The 20999-nt window shown below is 38.0% G+C and overlaps 1 protein-coding gene across 4 annotated transcripts in view; it reads right to left on the bottom strand.

The window, feature by feature from the left end:
- Nucleotides 1-1480: 1480 nt before the first annotated feature.
- The window catches only part of LOC126375680 (synaptotagmin-10-like), a 157172-nt gene continuing 137653 nt past the window's right edge, over nucleotides 1481-20999 (bottom strand). For all 4 annotated transcript variants that reach the window (XM_050022760.1, XM_050022759.1, XM_050022761.1 and 1 more), the window contains exons 6-11: nucleotides 18932-19086; nucleotides 15052-15220; nucleotides 11819-11939; nucleotides 6646-6817; nucleotides 5504-5701; nucleotides 1481-2068 (exon numbers count right to left, since the gene is read on the bottom strand). In XM_050022760.1, the coding sequence (XP_049878717.1) occupies nucleotides 2065-2068; nucleotides 5504-5701; nucleotides 6646-6817; nucleotides 11819-11939; nucleotides 15052-15220; nucleotides 18932-19086 (819 nt within the window). In that variant the 3' untranslated portion in view covers nucleotides 1481-2064. The remainder of the gene's footprint in view (nucleotides 2069-5503; nucleotides 5702-6645; nucleotides 6818-11818; nucleotides 11940-15051; nucleotides 15221-18931; nucleotides 19087-20999) is intronic.

The following is a 20999-nucleotide window of genomic DNA, read 5'->3' as shown; positions in this document are numbered from 1 at the left end:
TGAACCTGATCTGTTGGTGCACCAAAGACTTGACTTAACGTAGCGGGAGGCCTTAATTTTAATTTGACAAGTGTGTTAAGTTAGCAAGGTATCCGTTTAGGTTGTAGGATAACGGACGTCTTAGCGGTGACGCTCCGTCGCCCTACGTACTAATAAAGGTGAACGCGCCGCAGAAACCGCACGCGCCGAAGTCATCTTATTTTGTAAATCTTTGTATGAAATCGTATGCAACGTCGCGCACCTATCCACGCCGCATGACCCGCATTTAACCGCAAAATGCGACGACTTGCGCGTGTGCGGCCTCTGCGGCGGATCTATTTGCACGTTCACCTTAAATCTCAACGATATGGCACATTTTCCGACGTCGCAACACTGAGTACTTTGAAACCATCAACACGATGACGCAACGGACTAGTTACGTGTGACGCTTCTCTTAGCCGCTTAGCTACGCAGGCGGTGGAATTATATTTAAAATACAACTACTTATTTATTCCGATTAATAAATTAATACGTTAGAAAAACTCTGAGCTTGTGCAAAATTTTTTATAATCTTTCTTCATACTTATTTCTTTTTATATCGGCATATTAAATATGGTTGTAATCTATTTTCGAAAATACTAGATAATTACACACACATGACAGAAATAATACATCTTAACCATAATCCCTTACATTACACAGCTCAGTCCGAAGAGACAATTGGAAAATGACAAGTATATTTATAATTATTACTAGTATTATAAATATTATAACACTGACACTGTAGAAAGATCTGTGGGATTTCATAGAACATTATTTATTATAAACAGCATTCCAAAATTCTAAGTTTTTCAAAGCAGGTCACGATAAAAATTCATCATTAATATTAACAACTTGAATATATTGCATAATAAACACGATATTTTGAAAATTTTCCAAGTCTTTTCACTTCAAAATACAGTTATAATCCTGATGATTTGATAACTATGAATAATCGCTTTCCCTTAAATACTCTTAAACATAATATATTTTTATATTTAATATATATTTTAGAAACCATACAGTAAAACTCTAACATAGATGATTCTCTACATTTTGATATTCGCATTAAATGCTGACATCGATATTTTTTTCCAAAATCCAAAACAATTATAATTTGTAGTATATGTCAAATATTAAATATTATATTAAATTTTAACACGATTTAAAGCTTCATTTCCACTTATAAAGACTGTAACTTACGTAACAAACGTGATATTTTTATATACTGTGCATATTAAATGAAAATATTTTCATATAATTATAATAAATATATATAGGTATTTTTTGCAAAAATCCATCTACATTATTGTCCCACACTAAAAGACTGTTTAACATACACATACTAATAACTCGTGCATTAAAATTACCATAAGGTATTTTTAGAATAAAATTTGCTTTTCATATCGTGATATGATTATTTCTGATTATATAATTAAATATAAACACGCTTATACATTGTAAAAGACAACTATTAACATTTACTAATATATGTACATGATACGATAAGTCTTGAATTTGAAGTGTGCGTATTCAGATATACATATATAAATAGAAGTAATAGTGTATATAATATATAATATTGAGTTGGTATAATAATATATAAACGTAGATGTAAATTTATCGAAAGGAACGGAAGATTTAGACATGTATAGGATGAAAACGGTAAGTATAATGGTACAAATGAATCTACGGTTATTATATTTTTTTTCCTGGGTATATTAGCAACATCTACTAAATTATGATGGTCTAACTAAATTCTAAAGGTTAAATTCTTTGTCTACGTCAACATATATTTGCTAAATATATCGACATCTAATCAGAAATTCTACATCTGTATCACTTGACATTGATTCTTTTAAGTTAAATTATATATAATAATGCTACAGTAAATGGACAACAACCATTATTCCTCTAATCACATTTACTAATGCTATACTTTGGCATCTAGAGTGTCATTCTGGTGATATCCAGGTCTCAGGTAGTGGTACCTTTCGAAGTAGACGCCGGTACGATGACTCCGTGATATTAATTTCTGGAATCCCTTCATCTGTTGGCAAAGAAATAGGCTATAGTTTAGTCATGTTCGAACAGGTTCTTCTTGGGTGTCTATAGCTCGGCCGACCACGTATTGAATCGCGTCTGAGGCATTTACAAAAAGTCACGCAGACAACCCCTCCCCATCCCCTGCCTTATTGCAATTTTTTTTTCATGTTATTTTATTAAGACAATTTCTATAACATCCTCTAGATTCGCATCGTCATTTAAAAAGTTGCGATATAAAGTGAAATAAACAGTAAATTAAATTAGAAATAAAGGTGGTAATAATTTACCCCGTGAACAGCTTAAAAACTCATTAAAACTCGTCTCGTATTCGCTTTAATACAACCTGAAAGATCAATTTCAAGTTGTCTTAAGAAAACTAATTTGAAAGGGAATTATTAAAGTATTGTACCTTATATTGAGGTCTCAATTACTTTTGTTTGCTCATAAATAAATTAATTAAAATAATATAATAAAAAGAGGTTACCTACCAACCTACCTTTAAATGGTTCGTTATTTGGATTTTTATATTCAACGAATGATCGGAGATAGGGTTACCATCCATCCGAATTTTTCGGACATGGTCCAATACAATTAGTCCGTCTATTATCCCAAAGTCTTCATTATTCAAACACCCTTAGTTTTTTTTATGTGACTTATTGTAGGTACTTGGCCGGACAAATGGGGAGCGCTGAGGGCTCTCACCCCGTACAAAATTTATAATAATATGATAAGCGCTGAATGAGGGAAATCGACGACCATGCCGGCGGGGTCGGCATTGGGGTTTTGAAGTGTTTGTTATCGCGAGCTGATTGGCCACCTCTATGGCTAGAGTAATCGGGTCGTCGGGATCGTATGTTATGTCTTTCGTCCGATACTTTTCAGTACCGTCCCTAAGCGGGAAGTATTCAGAAGCCGCAACTACCAGGGGATTAATAATAATAATCACTTATTTTCAGATTTATAATCCATAGTTGTTAGTAAAAATGCAGTCTTAACCTATTGTTAGTAGAAAACACAAAATAAGTTAACGATATTGATACATTCGTTTAACGATTGCCAGATGTGTGCAATCGCATCCACCGCGCGAACACTCAGGATACTGTTCGAACTCGTACACATTCGATTTAGGGTCGAGGCGCCTCTCTTCCTCATTATTGTATAGAAGCAGTCTATCCTCGCTTCAGCAAACATGAGAGAAGCGCTACAGAAAAGCGTAATGACTTAAAGCTTATATTTTATTACTTTGACTCATAAATACTTTATAAGTTGGTAGCTACTCGTATTTGCTCTGTCCTTATAGCAACGATATTACTTATATTTTTAGCTAGTCTAGAAAGTCAAGATCTAAATGGATTACTACATTTTCCTCTAGAGTATTTGTCTTTGGACCTTGAACACAAGGAAAATTACATGAAAAACATACCACTGAATCGTTTCTAAAAATAACCATCACTGTAATAGATGGAAGGCTTTAATGGCTCTCAAATCCTGAGGGTGATTGATTACGTATTATGAGAATTTAATACTATGCTGACTAACGAAATTTTTAGAAAAACAAACTAGACTATGTATAATAAAAATGAAAGTTTGTAAATACACACGTTGTTAGAATCTTTAAAAAAAACTATGAAGAGCCAGTCATATTCCCCGATGGAGAAATCACTTTATGAGACTGTCCTCTGTTTGGTTAGGTCATTGCAGGCTGGAATCGCCTTATTTTCCAAAAAAGTAAGATAATTCCGTGAATGTAAGAGTACGTTTGTTATTTCTGCAGAATAATTATATAAGAAACAATGTTGGTCTCTGTAATAGTATTCTAGCTTTCCTAACATCCGTGGAAGCTAGAGGTCTATTCAGAGTCGTTCAGAAGGGCGTAGAACGTAGATCATAAGTAGTTTTTTTTTCTTCGTTTCAACAGATTTTTTTTATGTATACAATTTGCACCACTATGAGGGTGACATTATCTTTTAGAAAAATCCCTTTTCAAAATAAAGAAATAAAAAAGGGTACTTTAAGCTGTTGGTACCGACTATTAGCCTGTTTTACGGCTCCATCAACCAGCAGTGCATTTTTTTTTGACGTGACTTATTGTAGATTTGCCGCAGATGGCATTAACTACTTGGCCGGACAAAGCCAGCAATGCATCAGCTTAGCAGAGTATGCTCCATACCCCTTCGGTTGATTGAGGGGACGCCTGTGCCCAGCAACGGGACGTATACAGGGTGTTAATGTTTATGTGTCTTTGCGTTGTTGTTGTTATTCATCAGGTTAGATAAGCGGATCCCATGAAGAACGGGATAACGCTGAGATGTTGTTTGTATAGGTTCTTCCAAAGGCATGTTTAGAATTATCAAACATTGAAATCTCTAACACGTGGTTTCGCTCATATTGGGCGCACTTAATATTCATAATATCAGAATTAATATAACGAACGGATATATTAAATATAAGTTTACGCATGTTTTTAAACATAGCAGGCTGAATCACCTGATGTCATCATACCCCTTCCGGTTGATTGAGGAAAGGCGTGTTTATTATAAGCTGTTGATTTTTTATATATTTGTTTATCTTCACTTCAATGGTCACCCGGATCAAACCATATCTCACATAGTGAACGAATGCCCTCTGCACCGGTTCCCAGGTGGTATAGCCGAGTTGCACGGTGTGACGGATCCGGCAGAGACTTGGTTAGGAGAGCTTCAGCTGGATATATGATCCACGCAGGATATTTTTTTGGTTCTCTATTTTTACTCATATTTTTTTATGTAATAATTTACCATGGCATAATGTTACTTGTCCTATTATTAGTTACGCATAATATTAATTTGTCATAACTTTTTAAGCATAATTTTGAAACTCATAACTACCATAAGCATAATAATTAATGACAATAATGACATATATTCATAAGTATTATAAGCATAAAAACTATACTCCGAATAAGAATAGTTTTGGCACAACTTTGAACATTCACGAAACTTGCTTTTTCCTTGGTTGCATTTGATTCATGATTGTGACTTTTTATATTTTTTGACTCTATTTCATGCTGTTGGCCCGGTGGTCATTCAGTATACTTTTCGTGTGTAAGATAAACATACTGGCGGCGTAGGGGTGGCCCAAGGGCCACCCCCGCCGCACCCTAACCTACTGTTATGCCTTGAACAAAATTATGACAAAACACTATTATTCTAAAAAAGAATTATGGATACCTATTTATATGCGAATCAAATTTATACCGACAAATATTAGTCCAAAAATAAGTTATACCTAACAAACCAGTATTCTTAGATGTTATTATGGGAAAGTACTATTATGCTTTAAAACGTTATGCGAAAAGGATTATGATAATTAAAATTATGACAAAAACATTTATGCATTTTAAGAGAATCCCTATTTTTTTTTTGTCTGCCATACGCAATAATAATAATAATAATCTTACCTTCCATTCAAGCAGCTTAGCCCAACATTTTGATCATTCGCCGGCAGCGCGATGTTCGTCGGCGGACTCTTGTTAAGTTGGTACCACTGCGCGACGGGTTTCCGAGGGTTGTCCAACATTTCCAACCAGTGGTCGCGCCCAATACCGATCAGCGTGGAACCAATAGCTGTGCAGCCTATCAGCTCGTTCGGGCCAATCCTGGGAAAAACATATATTTTTTTAAGATATTAAGTATGTTCTTTTTAAGGAGAAGAACTCCTTGGGTGGCGGGGCGGTGATTCTGTGATGACAAAATGAAACCACCATCGTTTTGATTGATGTGCATTACAAAAATGTTCTTATATTCAAAAATAAGTAACTTACATGTTTTCGACGTAACTCCCACTAACGGCCTCTGTGGTCTAGTGGTTGAGCGTTGGACTCACGATCCGGAGGCCCCGGGTTCGAATCCCGGTGGAGACATAACATAACATAAACTGCCTATATACGTCCCACTGCTGGGCACAGGCCTCCCCTCAATCAACCGGAGGGGGTATGGACCATACTCCACCACGCTGCTCCACTGCGGGTTGGTGGAGGTGTTTTTACGGCTAATAGCCGGGACCAACGGCTTAGCGTGCCTTCCGAAGCACGGAATCATCTTACTTTTTCGGACACTCAGGTGATTCAAGCCTGAAAAGCCCTTACCAAACAAAGGACAGTCTCACAAAGTGATTTCGACAATGTCCGACCCGGACCTCCAGATCGTGAGGCTAACGCTCTAACCACTAGACCACGGAGGCTGAGGGGACATATCACAAAAATTACTTTGTGATCCCTAGTTTGGTTAGGACATTACAAGCTGATCATCTGATTGACCGAAAGTAAGATGATCAGTGCTTCAGAAGGCACGTTAAATCGGTCGTCCCGGTTACTAGTTACTGATGTAAGTGAGTAATCGTTACATGAGCCGAAGGTACATCCATCACAAGAGTTTTTACTTACACAGTTGGCTCGACCTTTATAGACGGCGATACGGCTCACCACCTATCACGTTGGTCTAACAAAGAGCTTGGTGTGGTGTAGGTACTTAGTTCATCTTGCTATGGATGTACCTCTGACCACCACAATTGGGAAATATTGTGCTTATGTTTATTTCTTACCTGTCATAATCAATGACTTTGACTAGGAGTGTGACGTCATAGACGTTTTCAGCAGGAAGGTCGAAGACCAGCGCTTCATTGTAGATTGGGCTGAGGGTGTTCTTCTTGACCGTCGTCTTTTTCTTCTTGATTCGCTTGCCTTGGCAGATCAGGCAGATCTTCACGTAAGGATCTAAAAAAAAAGAAAATGATAGTAACACCCAAATGAAACTTGAATTTATTTATCTTAAATATTCAACTTAATCTTAAAACAAAACAAGCAACACAAATTAAACGAAACAAACCTAAAAAATATTAATTTTAATATTACTTTTATTTTTAAATTGTGTAGGTGTATTAAATAGAATAATATAATTGTAAATATTGTAATAACATTTGATGTATTCCATTTTTAAATTGAACATAAGTACAATAAGTCGTTTACGGTGCAAGCTGTTCGGTTATGGAATTCTTTGCCTGAATCCATTCGAAGGGCACCGTCGTTGGATGCTTTCAAAGGGCAAGTCAAGCAGCACTTTCTCAGCTCTCTCTCCTCTTTATAACGCTTTTCTTTTCTACTCCATTCTTCTTACATCTTCTTCTTTATAAGGTAGGTAGTACTGTCATGGTTTCCTTTCTTCCATAGTAATGTATGTATGTATTTACGTATTTATATAATTATTATAATCATTATTTATTGCTTTCTATGTATTGTTTTTAATATAGTCATTTTTTTTTCTTCTTATTTTGCACTGTCTATCCCGCTACACTTTTCATTAAATTCATATCCTATACCTAAAGGTTGCCTGGAAGAGATTGCTACCTTAGCAATAAGGCCGCCTGTTGTACTACAAAATTTAATTATAATACTATTTTTATTTTTTTTATGTGATTTAAGTGCAATAAAGAGTTTTTGTATTGTATTGTATTGTATTGTATGAGGGATTTTCCAGGCTACGTTCGTCAAAAACAATATAGATGGCGCTGTACAGATTTTCCTTCGTTTAACGTTCTAATTTCATGGATATCAGACACAATTACATATTATGCATGTTTTATCTTTGTTTTTGGATATAAATTACCCTTTATTACACTCAGGCACAATTACATCTTCCACCCATTACTCATCATCATCATCATCATCACCAGCCCATTAACGTCCCCACTGCTGGGGCACGGGCCTTCCCTATGGATGGATAGGGAGATTGGGCCTTAAACCATCAAGCGGGCCCAGTGCGGATTGATGGTTATTAACGACTGCTAGTGCAGCCGGGACCAACGGCTTAACGTGCCTTCCGAAGCACGGAAGAGCTCGAGATGAAAACTTTTTTTTTGTGGTCACCCGTCCAATGACCGGCCTTTGCGAAAGTTGCTTTACTTCAACAATCGCAGACCGAGCGCGTTAACCGTTGCGCCACCGAGCTCCTCCCATTACTATTTACCCATTACTATTTTGACCTAAATAAAGAGAAGCAATATAGTTAGCAACATAATTCTCTACATAATGCGATCCAAATATCAAGCAACAACTCTAATACATGCTTCTGGCATTATATTGTATTTTGGAATAATTATGTACCCGACTGAGGAGCTCGGTGGCGCAGCGGTAAACGCGCTCGGTCTGCGATTGTTGACGTAAAGCAACTTTCGCAGAGGCCGGTCATAGGATGGGTGACCACAAAAAAAAAAAAGTTTTCATCTCGAGCTCCTCCGTGCTTCGGAAGGTACGGTAAGCCGTTGGTCCCGGCTGCATTAGCAGTCGTTAATAACCACCAATCCGCACCGGGCCCACGTGGTGGTTTAAGGCCCGATCTCCCTATCCATCCATAGGGAAGGCCCGTGCCCCAGCAGTGGGGACGTTAATGAATAGAATAGAATAGAAAAAGTTTATTATAAAAGGACGCCACACACAAAAAAAGACAACAACATCATATCAAATTTCCACTAAAACAATTACAAAAAAGCAAGACGGATGTTTGTCGAAATGACCATAAGGTGGTGGTGGACGTCCTGAGGTAAAAGGGCCTCACTCAGCACAAGTCGCGGCGTGAACCACGACGCTGATATTATGTGGACCCTGTTGGGTGACGCACGAACATCGTATTTCATAAACATGTGTTAATGGTGTATATATTCCAATTCAATTCCAAAATATACTTTATAATATATACCAAATTATTAATATATACCAAATTAATGGGCTGGTGATGATGATGATGTACCCGAGTAATGAGAAAATAGGTACCATGTTAAAGTTATACGCCAACTATTATTGTTTTTGATGTACATAGCTGGAAAGTCCATCATTTGATATTTCAGGACGAAAAATCGTCTCAGTCATATTTTTTTATTACCTAAATACTTAGTGATGTAGTGACTAGCCTCCGTGGTCTAGTGGTTAGAGCGTTAGGCTCACGATCTGGAGGTCCGGGTTCGATTCCCTATGGGGACATTGTCGAAATCACTTTGTGAGACTGTCCTTTGTTTGGTAAGGACTTTTCAGGCTTGAATCACCTGATTGTCCGAAAAAGTAAGATGATTAAGTGCTTCGGAGGGCACGTTAAGCCGTTGGTCCCGGCTATTAGCCGTAAAAACACCTCCACCAACCCGCATTGGAGCAGCGTGGTGGAGTATGCTCCATACCCCCCTCCGGTTGATTGAGGGGAGGTCTGTGCCCAGCAGTGGGACGTATATAGGCTGTTGATGATGATGATGACTTAGTGATGACCATGACGACAAAATTTACTATCTTATTATGTGTTACTTATATATAAAGAATATAGAAACAAAGAATTAGGGAAATACGAATAAGTTCTAACACTAACTTCATCCAGAAAAGTCTTTAACAACTTAATTCCAATCGACAAGCTAATCTCATAGCAATCTAGTCATATTATTCTCCGTTCTATTTCTGTACTTGTTTATTGGATTCCCATGACAGAATCCTAATTGCGACCTATTTTTACGTTATAAGTAGAAATTACTTTTACTTTCTTGGGATTGACTCTATATGTATTATTCTAGCAGCAGCATAGAAGTATTATACTGAGAATAGATCGGCAACTCTCCGCTCCCCACCACCGGCTGAGCTAGGTTTACCTCACCCCCGTCGGTCTTACTGTAATCGTGCATCAGACGTTACACAGACAGATGCGCATGTACGGTCACTAGCATTAATATGTATACACTTTGGTACCATGTCACATTAACTTTTTTGACAAATTGAACTGTAAGTCTCACTAAATGTCAAATATGTTAGTGCGACAGAGTCCTAAAGTGGTTACATTATATTGCTCATGACTGTACGATAACGTCAATGTGTAGTGTCTGAAAAACGAGAGTATCTGTATGAAGTGTCCAAGGTGAGCCAGCAGTCAGCCATAAAAATGCACTCTCATATTCTCCAATCTTTCCTTCCAGCTGTATTCGGCCATGGCGATGAGTCTCCAAACTAGGAACATGTAAGACGCGTCTTACATGGCTTATGTAATCAATCTAAGTAATGAATGTACGATTTCATTACACGTTATACACTTCCGATATAATTGTAGGTTATGGCTGTCGGTGGTCGGGCCTTAAGCTTATTGCGTTTTACATCTAGCTCTTTTCGACAATTCTAGTCAAAGCCTTTGACCAAACTGAAGACGTCCTTAGAAAAGGTTCAGTGATCTACTCTGAACCGGCATGCGTGTATGAAACGATTGATGAACGTGGAGGAAGCAAGAGAGGTTTGTCAGGATCGAAGCAAATAGAATTCCATAGTCTTTGCTTACTCCGGTGGGAAATAGGCGTGAGTTTATGTATGTGTGTATATATGTGGTCAAAGCCGTACCTTGGCGTTCACAGTACGCATCCAAATTGGCCGGTTAAAAAGGCCACATTGAAGCAATTCATCTATAAAATGTGCAATGCGCACTTACTTTTACATCGATAAGTTGTGAAATCATAATCCCTACGATTTGAATTGCTCAAAAATATCAGCTCTTGCCAATTTATTGTTACTCAGGATAAGATTTTTAAATCTGTCAAGGTAGAGACTTAGTTACATGAATACCCTGGAGCTATTCAGCCCGTTCACCTTATTGGTAGGATTCGATAATAAATGGAACTAGACTATAGGCACAAAAAGTGTAATGACGTCACATAATCTTGATCAGTGACCCGATCAGATCTCATTCATTCGAATGAGGCAATCTTCTTCGATCTCCCGAGAGTTTGGAAGTCACTGACTTTGGAATGAGGACGTTAGGAAATCGGATGTTGAACGAAACTTGTTTTATGTAAGTGCGAAAATTAAGTCTAGGTTCTATATTCTATATTACACGCTTATTTAGGATCTTACATATTTTAGCTGGCCACCAAACAACCAGACACCAGGGGTTGGAGGGGCATAAAGGCCACATTGAAGCAATTCATCCAAAAAAGCAATATTCTTATTTGACATTTGTTGACATTGGACATTTATTTTTATATGCGCAAATAGCAATATTGCTTTTCAGATGAATTGCTTCAATGTGGCCTTAATATCTCCCCGGGGTGATGTCAACTGCATACATTTTGTTGTGGCGTGACCGTGGTGGTGCCACCTTGGTGTCCAAGTAATATATGGCCTTTAGGCATTCGGTTGTACCCCAGAGCAGTACAAAAGACATAAGGTGTATGAGGTTTAAGTCTGTATTGTGGCGTCGAATAAAAAAAATTCCAGGAAAAATTAAAAGCCAGGTCAAAAGTACTCCAAACCGGCGAGCATGCATGACAGTCTTTGATGATGAGTGGAAGAAGCAGAAGTAGTGTGTCAGGATCGTATCTCTACCCAACAGGAAATAAACTTTTCTTTGACATGACTTATGGTAGATTTGCTGCAGATGGCATTAACTACATGGCCGGACTTTAAGATAACGGAAAATTCAAGATAACAGGCCTGAGGCTGCCCAGTTGGGCGCGATCCTCGGCTCAGGGCGTCGTCTGAGAGGGAGAATGTTTGAAAGAATTAATCGATCCCAGTGGGTTGACAGCGATAAGTGCTGAATGAGGGAAATCGTCGACCACGCGGGGTCGGTATTGGGGTTCTGAAGTGTTGGGTGTCGAGCTGATTGGCCGCCTGTATGGTTAGAGTAATCGGGTCGTCGGGATAGGAAATAAGCGTCATCTTATGTGTACCTGTGTACAAAAAATACAAAATCTTCTTTCTTACCGGAAGATCCATTGATGTCCATAGCCTTCAGGTTCCTTCCCTTGATTACGGTGACGGTAAGACGCCCAGCAGTGGGAAGATAGCACAGCGACAACATCAACTCGCCAAGATCTTTCTTTTCCTGCAATAAAATTAATAAGTCATAACTTTTTCCAGGACTGGGATCTGGCCTAGGTCAGATAAGATGACCTTGGTAGGTCAGGGACGACGGTAAAAAAATAGGATTGCATAATCAGAAAATTCCAGAGATTACTTGAGAGGTTTTGTTCTGTGATAAAAACGCTATAGGTGCTTTTTTGATGTGACTTTTGTATATTTGTATAAAGTGAAATAAGGTAAACGTAATATGACTGATTATCATAATATCACCAACAAAATATGTTGGGGAGGAACATCCCTTAATTCAGAAGTAAAATGCTGACACTTATCCCACACCACAATTCTTTTTTTTTTAAGAAGAAGAAGAATAATAAAATAAAATTTATTGCCAGTAATAATTTACTTTGTTTCAGTTTTACTTTGCAATAGTTTTCATTTTGTTTTAGTTTCTAATTTTCAAATTTTATTTATAGAAAGTTTCTACAATTTGTTTTTAAATTTAAATTTCTATTATTAGGTAATTATTTTATTTTTAATTATAAAAATTATTTTCATTTTTCTAAAGACTAATGTTAGCAAAAAATAAAATCAAATCATACTAAATTAAGTAAAAATTAAAATTAAAACCATTTCAGTTTGAGGATAATTTTGTCGTACACCATGTTTTCCGACAAATGCGTCGAAATGAAGAACGGTAATTTTATTTCTTTATTCCCTTGAAATTACCTTCATTTTCATCTTATAAAGCCTCTGCGTATTCCAAACCAATTTTCCTTATTTACATTTATCCATCAATTTATTATTGAATAACCTCAAGGACTGTGGACGATAAGGGCCATGAACCTTGGAATATGTCAGCCGTTTACAAAGGAAATGGCCCACAAAAGCCTTCAAGGCTTCAACGAGACCAATATTGGGGAAGAAACTGATTAATGGTTGCTAAACTATCAATAGAATGTCTGCCGTGAAAATTAAATGTGATCCTTCGTAACAATAAATAATTCTTGTCACGAAATTTTATGATAGGCCTTTTATTGTGGCTACATCAACATATGGAGGTATAATAACCCGGGCGAATGAAATAAACATCTCGCTAATATGCAACTCGTTTTACGTGTACTGTCAACTTAATTCTGTCGAGTTTTGGCCAATATCAAACTTTGGGAGGGTTTTTTAAATTTCTGCCTTAAATTTACGTGTGTTCCATAAATTGTATGGCTGTCGATTACCCGTCAACACGTATGTTACGAACTCTGGACCCAAATCTTGTAATACTAAACCGAAAAAAAGAAAACTTTCCCTATAAAGTTACCTACGCAAAGTAGATCATTAGGAAACAACTCATTCCTCAAACACTCACTTGTTTCTAAGGTAACTTTGAGGATAAAACGGGAAAAATAATGTCCAGAATAACTTTCTGCGATTACGCAACAGTTGTTATGAACCAAGCAATTAACTTGAGTGTTTGGATTATGTTTGGATCTCAACAAACGGAAACTTTTACTTCATCCCGCTGTGTATGAGAGCGTCATGGTTCACGCCGCGACTTGTGCTAAGTGAGGTGAGGCCCTTTTAACTCAGGACGACCACCACGACCTTATGATCGTTCTAATGAACATCCTTTATGCTTTTTGTACCTAATTGTTTTCTGAAAATTTTTAAATGATGCTATTGTCTTGTCTTTATGTGCGGCGTCCTTTTATAATAAACAATTTCTATTCTATTCTTTTTTTAGAGCTATGGAAAAACAAAACAAAACAACAATACATTGCCAAGATGGAAAAAACAATTTTGTGATGGTAAAATACGGGGAAAATTTCCAATATCGACAACAACTGGCTTGTAAAGAAGTGGTGCGTGCTAAATGATGTGATAAACCTTTCACCATGAAAAATAAGTACGTAAACGTATCTTTCAAAATGATTTACTGCGGATTTAGGCACATTCAAACCTAAAAAAATTAATAGTAGTAGTAGTGTTAGTAAATAAAATCAAAGGAACAATAGAAATATGGATTTCACTAGCGAAAATTATTAATTTATGGTCAGACATTGTCCTGAAGAGAGCGAAAAATGGCAATGTTGCCACATTATAAAAATACAAAAGTTACCATTTCAAAAGAATAAAAATAAAAGGTTACACACTTTTAATATTTATGTTCAAGTATTAAACAAGTAGTTTTAATGTTATCTTAAATTTTGTACCGGGTGAGAGCTCTCAGACCTCCCCATTTATCCGGCCAAGTAGTTAATGCCGTTTGCAGCAAATATATAATAAGTCATAAAACACGTAAACAGCCTATGTACGATCCACTGCTGGGCACAGGCCTTCCCTCAATCAACCGGAGGGGGTATGTAGCATACTCCACCACGCTGCTCCACTACGGGTTGGTGGAACTGTTTTTTACGGCAAATAGCCGGGGACCACCGGCTTAACGTGCCCTCGGAAGCCCAAAATCATCTTACTTTTTCGGACGGAATCACATGACTCACGCCTATTTCCCGCCGAGGTATGGAGCAACTATGGACTTTTATTTGCTTCGACAAACACACTTCTCCTGCTGCCTCCACATTACAAAAGGAAGATAAATAACCATGAAATGTACCAGTCATTTTATAGCATCTCTTGTACCTTTGTCTACCGAGATCGTTAGAAGATCGTTAGGCGATGGTATTTTGCATTTCAATCTATCTTTAATGCGCATCCTATTGAGAACGGGTGGATGGTACAGAATACGATTAATTTTATTATTATTACGACACAGCTGAAGCCGTGCTTGCCCAGTGGGTAGAACGCCTGCCTCTCACTTTGAGGTCGCTGGTTCGAATCAAAAATTAGTTTTCAAATTCATGTTCATGCTCAGCGGTGAAGGAAAACATCGCGAGGAAATCCACATTCCCGAGAAATGCATTTTCGGAGGTATGTGACCTAACCTGTATTGGGCTGGTTTTCCCTTCGCGGGTTGGAAGTCAGTCTGTAATGTCCTTACCAAACTGGGGATCGCAAAGTGATTTTTGTGATATGTCCCCATTGCGATTCGAACTTGGGACCTCTGGATAGTGAGCCCAATGCTTAACCACTGGACCAGAGAAGCCGTTAATAAAATGATAAAAACAAAGTTGAACCTAACTGACCTGCGGCGGCGCGAGGATGTTCATAGTATATTCAATCTCCTGGTTGAGGTCGGTTGCCTCCAGCAAACCCTTGAGGACGACGTGGCCAATCAGGTCGTGCCGGCTGAAGCGGTCGAAGTCATACACGGAGAACTGCAGGTACCGCTGGCGTAGCTCTTCATAGTTCACACTGCGGACAATATTTTCTGTTTGAAATGATAGGTTCATTATAAAAACTAAATGAACAGAGGTTCCCAAACTAGGCGGAGCTTGTATCTTGGGAACTTGTAAAAACTGGGGTACAAAAAGTTGGGGCACAGTTTGCCAAAGGAAAATTAATAAAATATGTTTAAGGTAAATGTGTGTGAATTGAGTAGGTATATGAATGTGTTTAGTGATATTTACCTAATAAGGAAGGTAAGATCAGGAGTACTCTAAAACGGTGAAAATGGTATGAAGAGTTCAATGAGAATAGATTTTCCAATATTATTTACATTAATCGGAATGACAAGATAAATAAGTTATGTTTCCATAAAATCACACAGAACTTTTCAAGATTCCATAAATTCTCTAATAAATAATTGATTCAGTAGCAATTTTCATATACTTTTATATTAGTTTGTCGTAGTTTATAATAGATGATATTTTTTGACAAAATAAATTGGCTATTTCAAGAATAAATTTAAGTTTAAAGTTATATACATACACAAATTTTCCTCATAATCCTTACGTGTTCTGATTTTTTTAAGTGTTAATAAAAAAATAAACTCGGCCTAAAAATCATAAAATTTCATTTAAATTAAACAGTCTATGATCGTTAGTTTGGTTAGGATATCACAGGCTGATCACCTGATTGTCTGAAAGTGATACGATCCGTGCCTCGAAAGACACGTTAATCAATCGCTAAGTAAGTAGTCTCACGTGGGTCGTGCCAGGGGCGGTACTGAGAAGTATCGACGTCCGAAGGACGTAATATACGATCCCGACGACCTGATTATATATAGCCATACAGGCGGCCAATCAGCTCGCGACACCAATCACTTCAGGACCCCGATACCAACCCCGCCGTCGTGGTCGACGATTTCCCTCAATCAGCGCTAATCGCTGTCGCTCCACTAGGGTCGATTAATTCTTTCTAATATTTTTCCTCTCAGACGACACCCTGTTCCGAGGTTCGCGCCCAACTGGGCACCCTCAGGCCTGTTGTCTTAAACGTTGTACCGGGTGAGAATACCCCCCATTTGTCCGGCCAAGTAGTTAATGCCATCTGCGGCAAATCTACAAGAAGTCACGTCAAAAAAAAATCGGGATCTTTCTCGCGTAGCATGGGTTAGCAATAATATAGCCGCAGCAAGTAACGCAAGCTTTCAAAAAAAAATCAAAATCAATGTCTTAGTTGCCTTGTGATTTATATTTTTATGTTCTTTTTATTATATTTTTTGATTTATTATTTTTACTTGAAAACAATGTTATGTTATTTTTACTGTTGTTTTTTTTTAAATATACCTAATATTTATTTATCTCCTTAAAATTTATTCCCAGAAGTTTTTTTACAATCAATCCGAGGAAATATATATTTTATTTCGTCAGAAGTATCAAGGATTCCTGGCTATTTGAGTTAGATTAATGACATGCCTTTTGGTTCTGGATTGTATCTCGACCCGTACACGAGGCTTTCACATGTCCGGAAGCCGGAAACAAGAGACCTTTCAACGGGTTCCCGGATAAACAACCGGAATGTTCTCGGCTCTTTTATCTTACCATAGAGTGCCTGGTGGATCTATAAGTCAATGCATATGAAATGCGATTTACCTTTATCTCTAAAACGCAAATTCGTGCACATGTGCATAAACCCTATCCTAAAGAGTTCAGACTTAGTCTTTGACAAATCCTGTTCGGTGTGAGGCGGACTTATCGTGTCCGAAATACAATACTGCGTTACCATAGAGTAAGGAATAATAATTACGTATAGAACGAGAGCCGTAGTAGCTCAGTTGGCAGAACGCTTGCCCCTCACTTTGAGGTCGCTGGTTCGAATCCAGCACAGGTCTAACCAATGACTGTCGAATTTGATTTCGAATTCATGTTTGGATCATAAGTGAAAATCACGTGCTCAACGGTGAAGGAAAACATCGTGAGGAAAGAAACATTCCGAAAAATGCATTTTCGGAGGTACGTGAGCTAACCTGTATTGGGCTGGCTTTCCATTTGCGGGTTGGAAGTACGGACAGGCATTCGCTTTTGTAAAAAAACCAGACCTGTCAAACCTTCAGGTTAGGTAATCGAACCCTGAGAAAAATGGGATAATGCTAGGGAGATGACTCCGCTCCCCACCAGCGCTTAGCTAGGTTTACCCCGCCCTCCACGGTCTTACTTTAGTCTTCAATCGTATGGGTGTCACACACACAGATGCACGTGTACGATAACGTCAATGTGTACTGTATGTGTAACACTAGGTGTTTTGCATGAAGTGTTCGGTGTGCGGCGTTAGTAAAATTATGAATGTGGTTAACCACAAACCAAACGCAGGCGCCAAGTTAAAGTGGGATTGGGCAGGTCAGGTATACTCATCTCCTCTGAATCTTGCTTTAATTTTAATGGACGTAAGCGAAGGAGTGCGAAGGAGCCCGCTGATTGTAGTCTCACTCGCACTTATGCGTTAGACGGCGCAAGATATAAATTAGTTTTTTTTTCTTTTTCACGTGGCTTATTGTAGATTTGCCGCAGATGGCATTTACTAAATGGAGATATCTGAAGGCACAGCCGGTGGGTATAAATTAGATATTTGTATGGTAAGTATGGAATACCCGGTATATCATGACGAAGGACTTGATGTGTGCAATTTCCGCCGTATCAACTTATTTTCTCAATTCCGCATTTGTGGGAGCATCGAAAACAAACGAGGGTCAAATACATGTTTAAGTGTTTGACAGCCAAACAGAATTCAATCGAATTATATGGGCTAGCTTTTTTTCGCGCTCATTAATTGGTACCGAAGGTCAATAAGCTCTCAAAATGTTATAAGTTTATAACAGAAATTTATAAAAAAAATACAAAAAAAAAATATCGGGAAATATCGAAATATCGGGAGTCTCACATCCTTGATTCAAACGCGGTAAAAACCCGTTGTTATGTGTTTTAATTATGACATTTATTAATAAAGAAAAATGTTATAATAAGTGCGACACTGTCACTTTTTCTATGACGTCACGGGTTGCTTTATCATACAAATTACATAGTAATTTTGTGTTTTGACGTTTAGTAAAAAGTAATTGATTTGAATAGTTGGGAAATAAGCTATTTACAAGGCGCAAACCGGGGCCGGCGATAATTTTTTTCAAGCTGACGGTGGCGCCGCGTTGCGGAGGATTTGAGAACCGCGCGGCTCCCGCGTCAAGTGCGCGCGAAATTTAAGTCGTAATTTCACGCGTTGAAAGGCGGGAGGAGCTTGTAGTTCAGGCTCCCACACACAAAAACGTTACGACGTCGCGTCGTACAACGCGCAAAATTCAAAGATGACGGATGATGAAATGGGTGGATCCAGTATCTTCTGAGTATCTGTCTTTTCTTTCTTCGTCTTCTTATTAACAGAAGTAGCAGAATGCGTCTAGTGCGTTCCATTTTTCGTAATGAACTAACATCACCCCAACTGTATCGACGGCATCGTGCTTTGCGTGGCACGTTACGATGTTGTGTTATTTTACGATGCTCATCGTAGATTTCCACGACGCGCCGTCGTATCGTGAAACGACGGCGCATCGTTGTACGACGCGACATCTTATCGTGTTTATGTGTGGGAGCCCTTAGATTATTAGCCCAAAACCCAACACATACATACATAAACTGGAATGGACTACACTGACAAGAACGTGGCTCTTAAACTGATGATGATGCAGCTTACCTGAAGAGGAAGGTCTCATTGAACACCGGATTGAGGTTCTTGCGATGTACCTTCGTCTGGAATTTCTTCTTGCGATCCGGGAGTAGGAACACCTTGATGTAAGGGTCACTGCTGCCAGACACGTCCTTGACCGGTAGGTCGCGGGCTTCGAAGATCTAAGGACAATAGGAGAACGTTAGTATGACGTTTTAACAGTTAATTATAGGCCTATCTAAATTAGAATTCTATGCGGGATCAGGGGGGTTAAAAAGGCCACATCGAAGCGATTCATCTAAAAAAACAATATAGCAATTATAACACGATTGATGGATATCTATCGCCCGATGGCTGATCACCTGGCACCATACGATTTTCATAACTAAGTACTTTATTATTCCTTATCAAAAGTAGTTGAAGTTGTTTCCTGATTACTTGTAGCTTCGCTCACACTACACACACAAACAGACATGTTAAGTATGTATGTATATTTCACTAACGATACGACGCCCAACGTACAAACCCGTTTCCCAAACGACATTATCCTGAAGATTCCAAACTTGAATTTGAAATTCGTATTTCGAATTAGGTCATAAGTTCGTTGACTCCGTAATCTGTAACATGTTCCCGCCATTTCCAGGGCAATGATTTTCTAACTTACAGCCAGCATAAAAGCTTGTGACGAGTGGTTCCGATATCCGGCGATTTGGCCTCTCGCTAACTTAATAAATGTTACAATTAGGAAAGTAAAAGTGTTTCGTATACCTACTGATAGCAAGTTTTCTTTTGTTATATATTAGCCCCGATTCCTCAGACACATGCTAATTCTATTTAAGTTATACCTGTCATTTTCTTATCCGCCGAAAAGGGAAGGGACGGATGATTGACAACCCTATTAATTTTAAAATGAATGAATAACCCGGGCGTATAAAATAGAAATCTCGCTCATATGCAACTCGTTTGATGAGTGCTGTCAACGGATTGGCCAATAGGCCAAAATACAATTTTGGAAGGGCTTTTTAAATTTCTGCCTAAAATTTATGTGTGTTTCATAAATTTTATGCTGTTATTAGGTTGCTACCGAATGCGAAACGTTACTTCAGCATTGGTAAAATAGCATCTCATTAGAGATAAAACAATAGATAGGTATATCTAACTTATACATTCCCGACGAGACCGCCTTCCCACTTTTATTTACTGACCTATCACAGCATGCGGATTTGGCTGGATGACATCTCTTTTAGAGAAAAGTCCACCTTTTGTACCAATGTTTTTGTCATTAAATGTATTCATGTGAACAATAAAGAACCTCTAGAGCCCTGTGCCGAGGTTTTTCTTGCAGCAGTGTTATGTTACCTATTGAATAAAGATATTTTTCTGAATTTGAATTTTTAATTTGTAACGTAGATAATAAAAAGATGAAAAAAAATGTATTTACGTCACTTAGAAAATAGAAGGAGAGTAGATAATAATTCAAACGGAAAGCAGAGGCCAATAGGGAATCCTACACTTTAACAGTCCGCATAATTAATCAGGAATCGAATACTCTGTGCGGACTTGTACGATATCAGAAATGAATTATTTATTACAATAATAATGAATTTTGATGAGAGTTTAAGAAGCGAAAGGGGTGTGTTTACTTTCTTCATAATAAGTAGAGTTGCGTACTCTTTACCCTACCATAATGGGAAATACGCGTAATCTTATACAGGATGTTAGTGACATCGTAACGAATACTGAGAAGTGATCCAGACCATAATTCTGAGTTAATATTAAGTGGAATTTTCCGTTGCAAAATTGATGTCTTTTTGTGATTTTTTTTTCTTTTTTTTTTTGTACGCGATTTCCAGGATATGTGTTCGGTTAATGGTTTTGATGAGAGTCTAAGAAGCGAAAGGGGTGTGTTTACTTACTTCATAGTAAGAGTTGCGTACTCCTACCATAATAGGAAATACGCGTAATCTTATACAGGGTGTTAGTGACATCGTAACGAATACTGAGAGGGTGATCCAGACCATAATTCTGAGTTAATATTAAGTGGAATTTTCCGTTGCAAAATTCATGTCTTTTGGTGTTTTATTTTTTTTCTTTT

The sequence above is a fragment of the Pectinophora gossypiella genome, chromosome 19 (assembly GCF_024362695.1).
Source record: "Pectinophora gossypiella chromosome 19, ilPecGoss1.1, whole genome shotgun sequence".
Classification (NCBI taxonomy): domain Eukaryota; kingdom Metazoa; phylum Arthropoda; class Insecta; order Lepidoptera; family Gelechiidae; genus Pectinophora; species Pectinophora gossypiella.
Note: the sequence above shows the minus strand (reverse complement) of the source record. Positions and strands in the feature narration are given on the sequence as shown.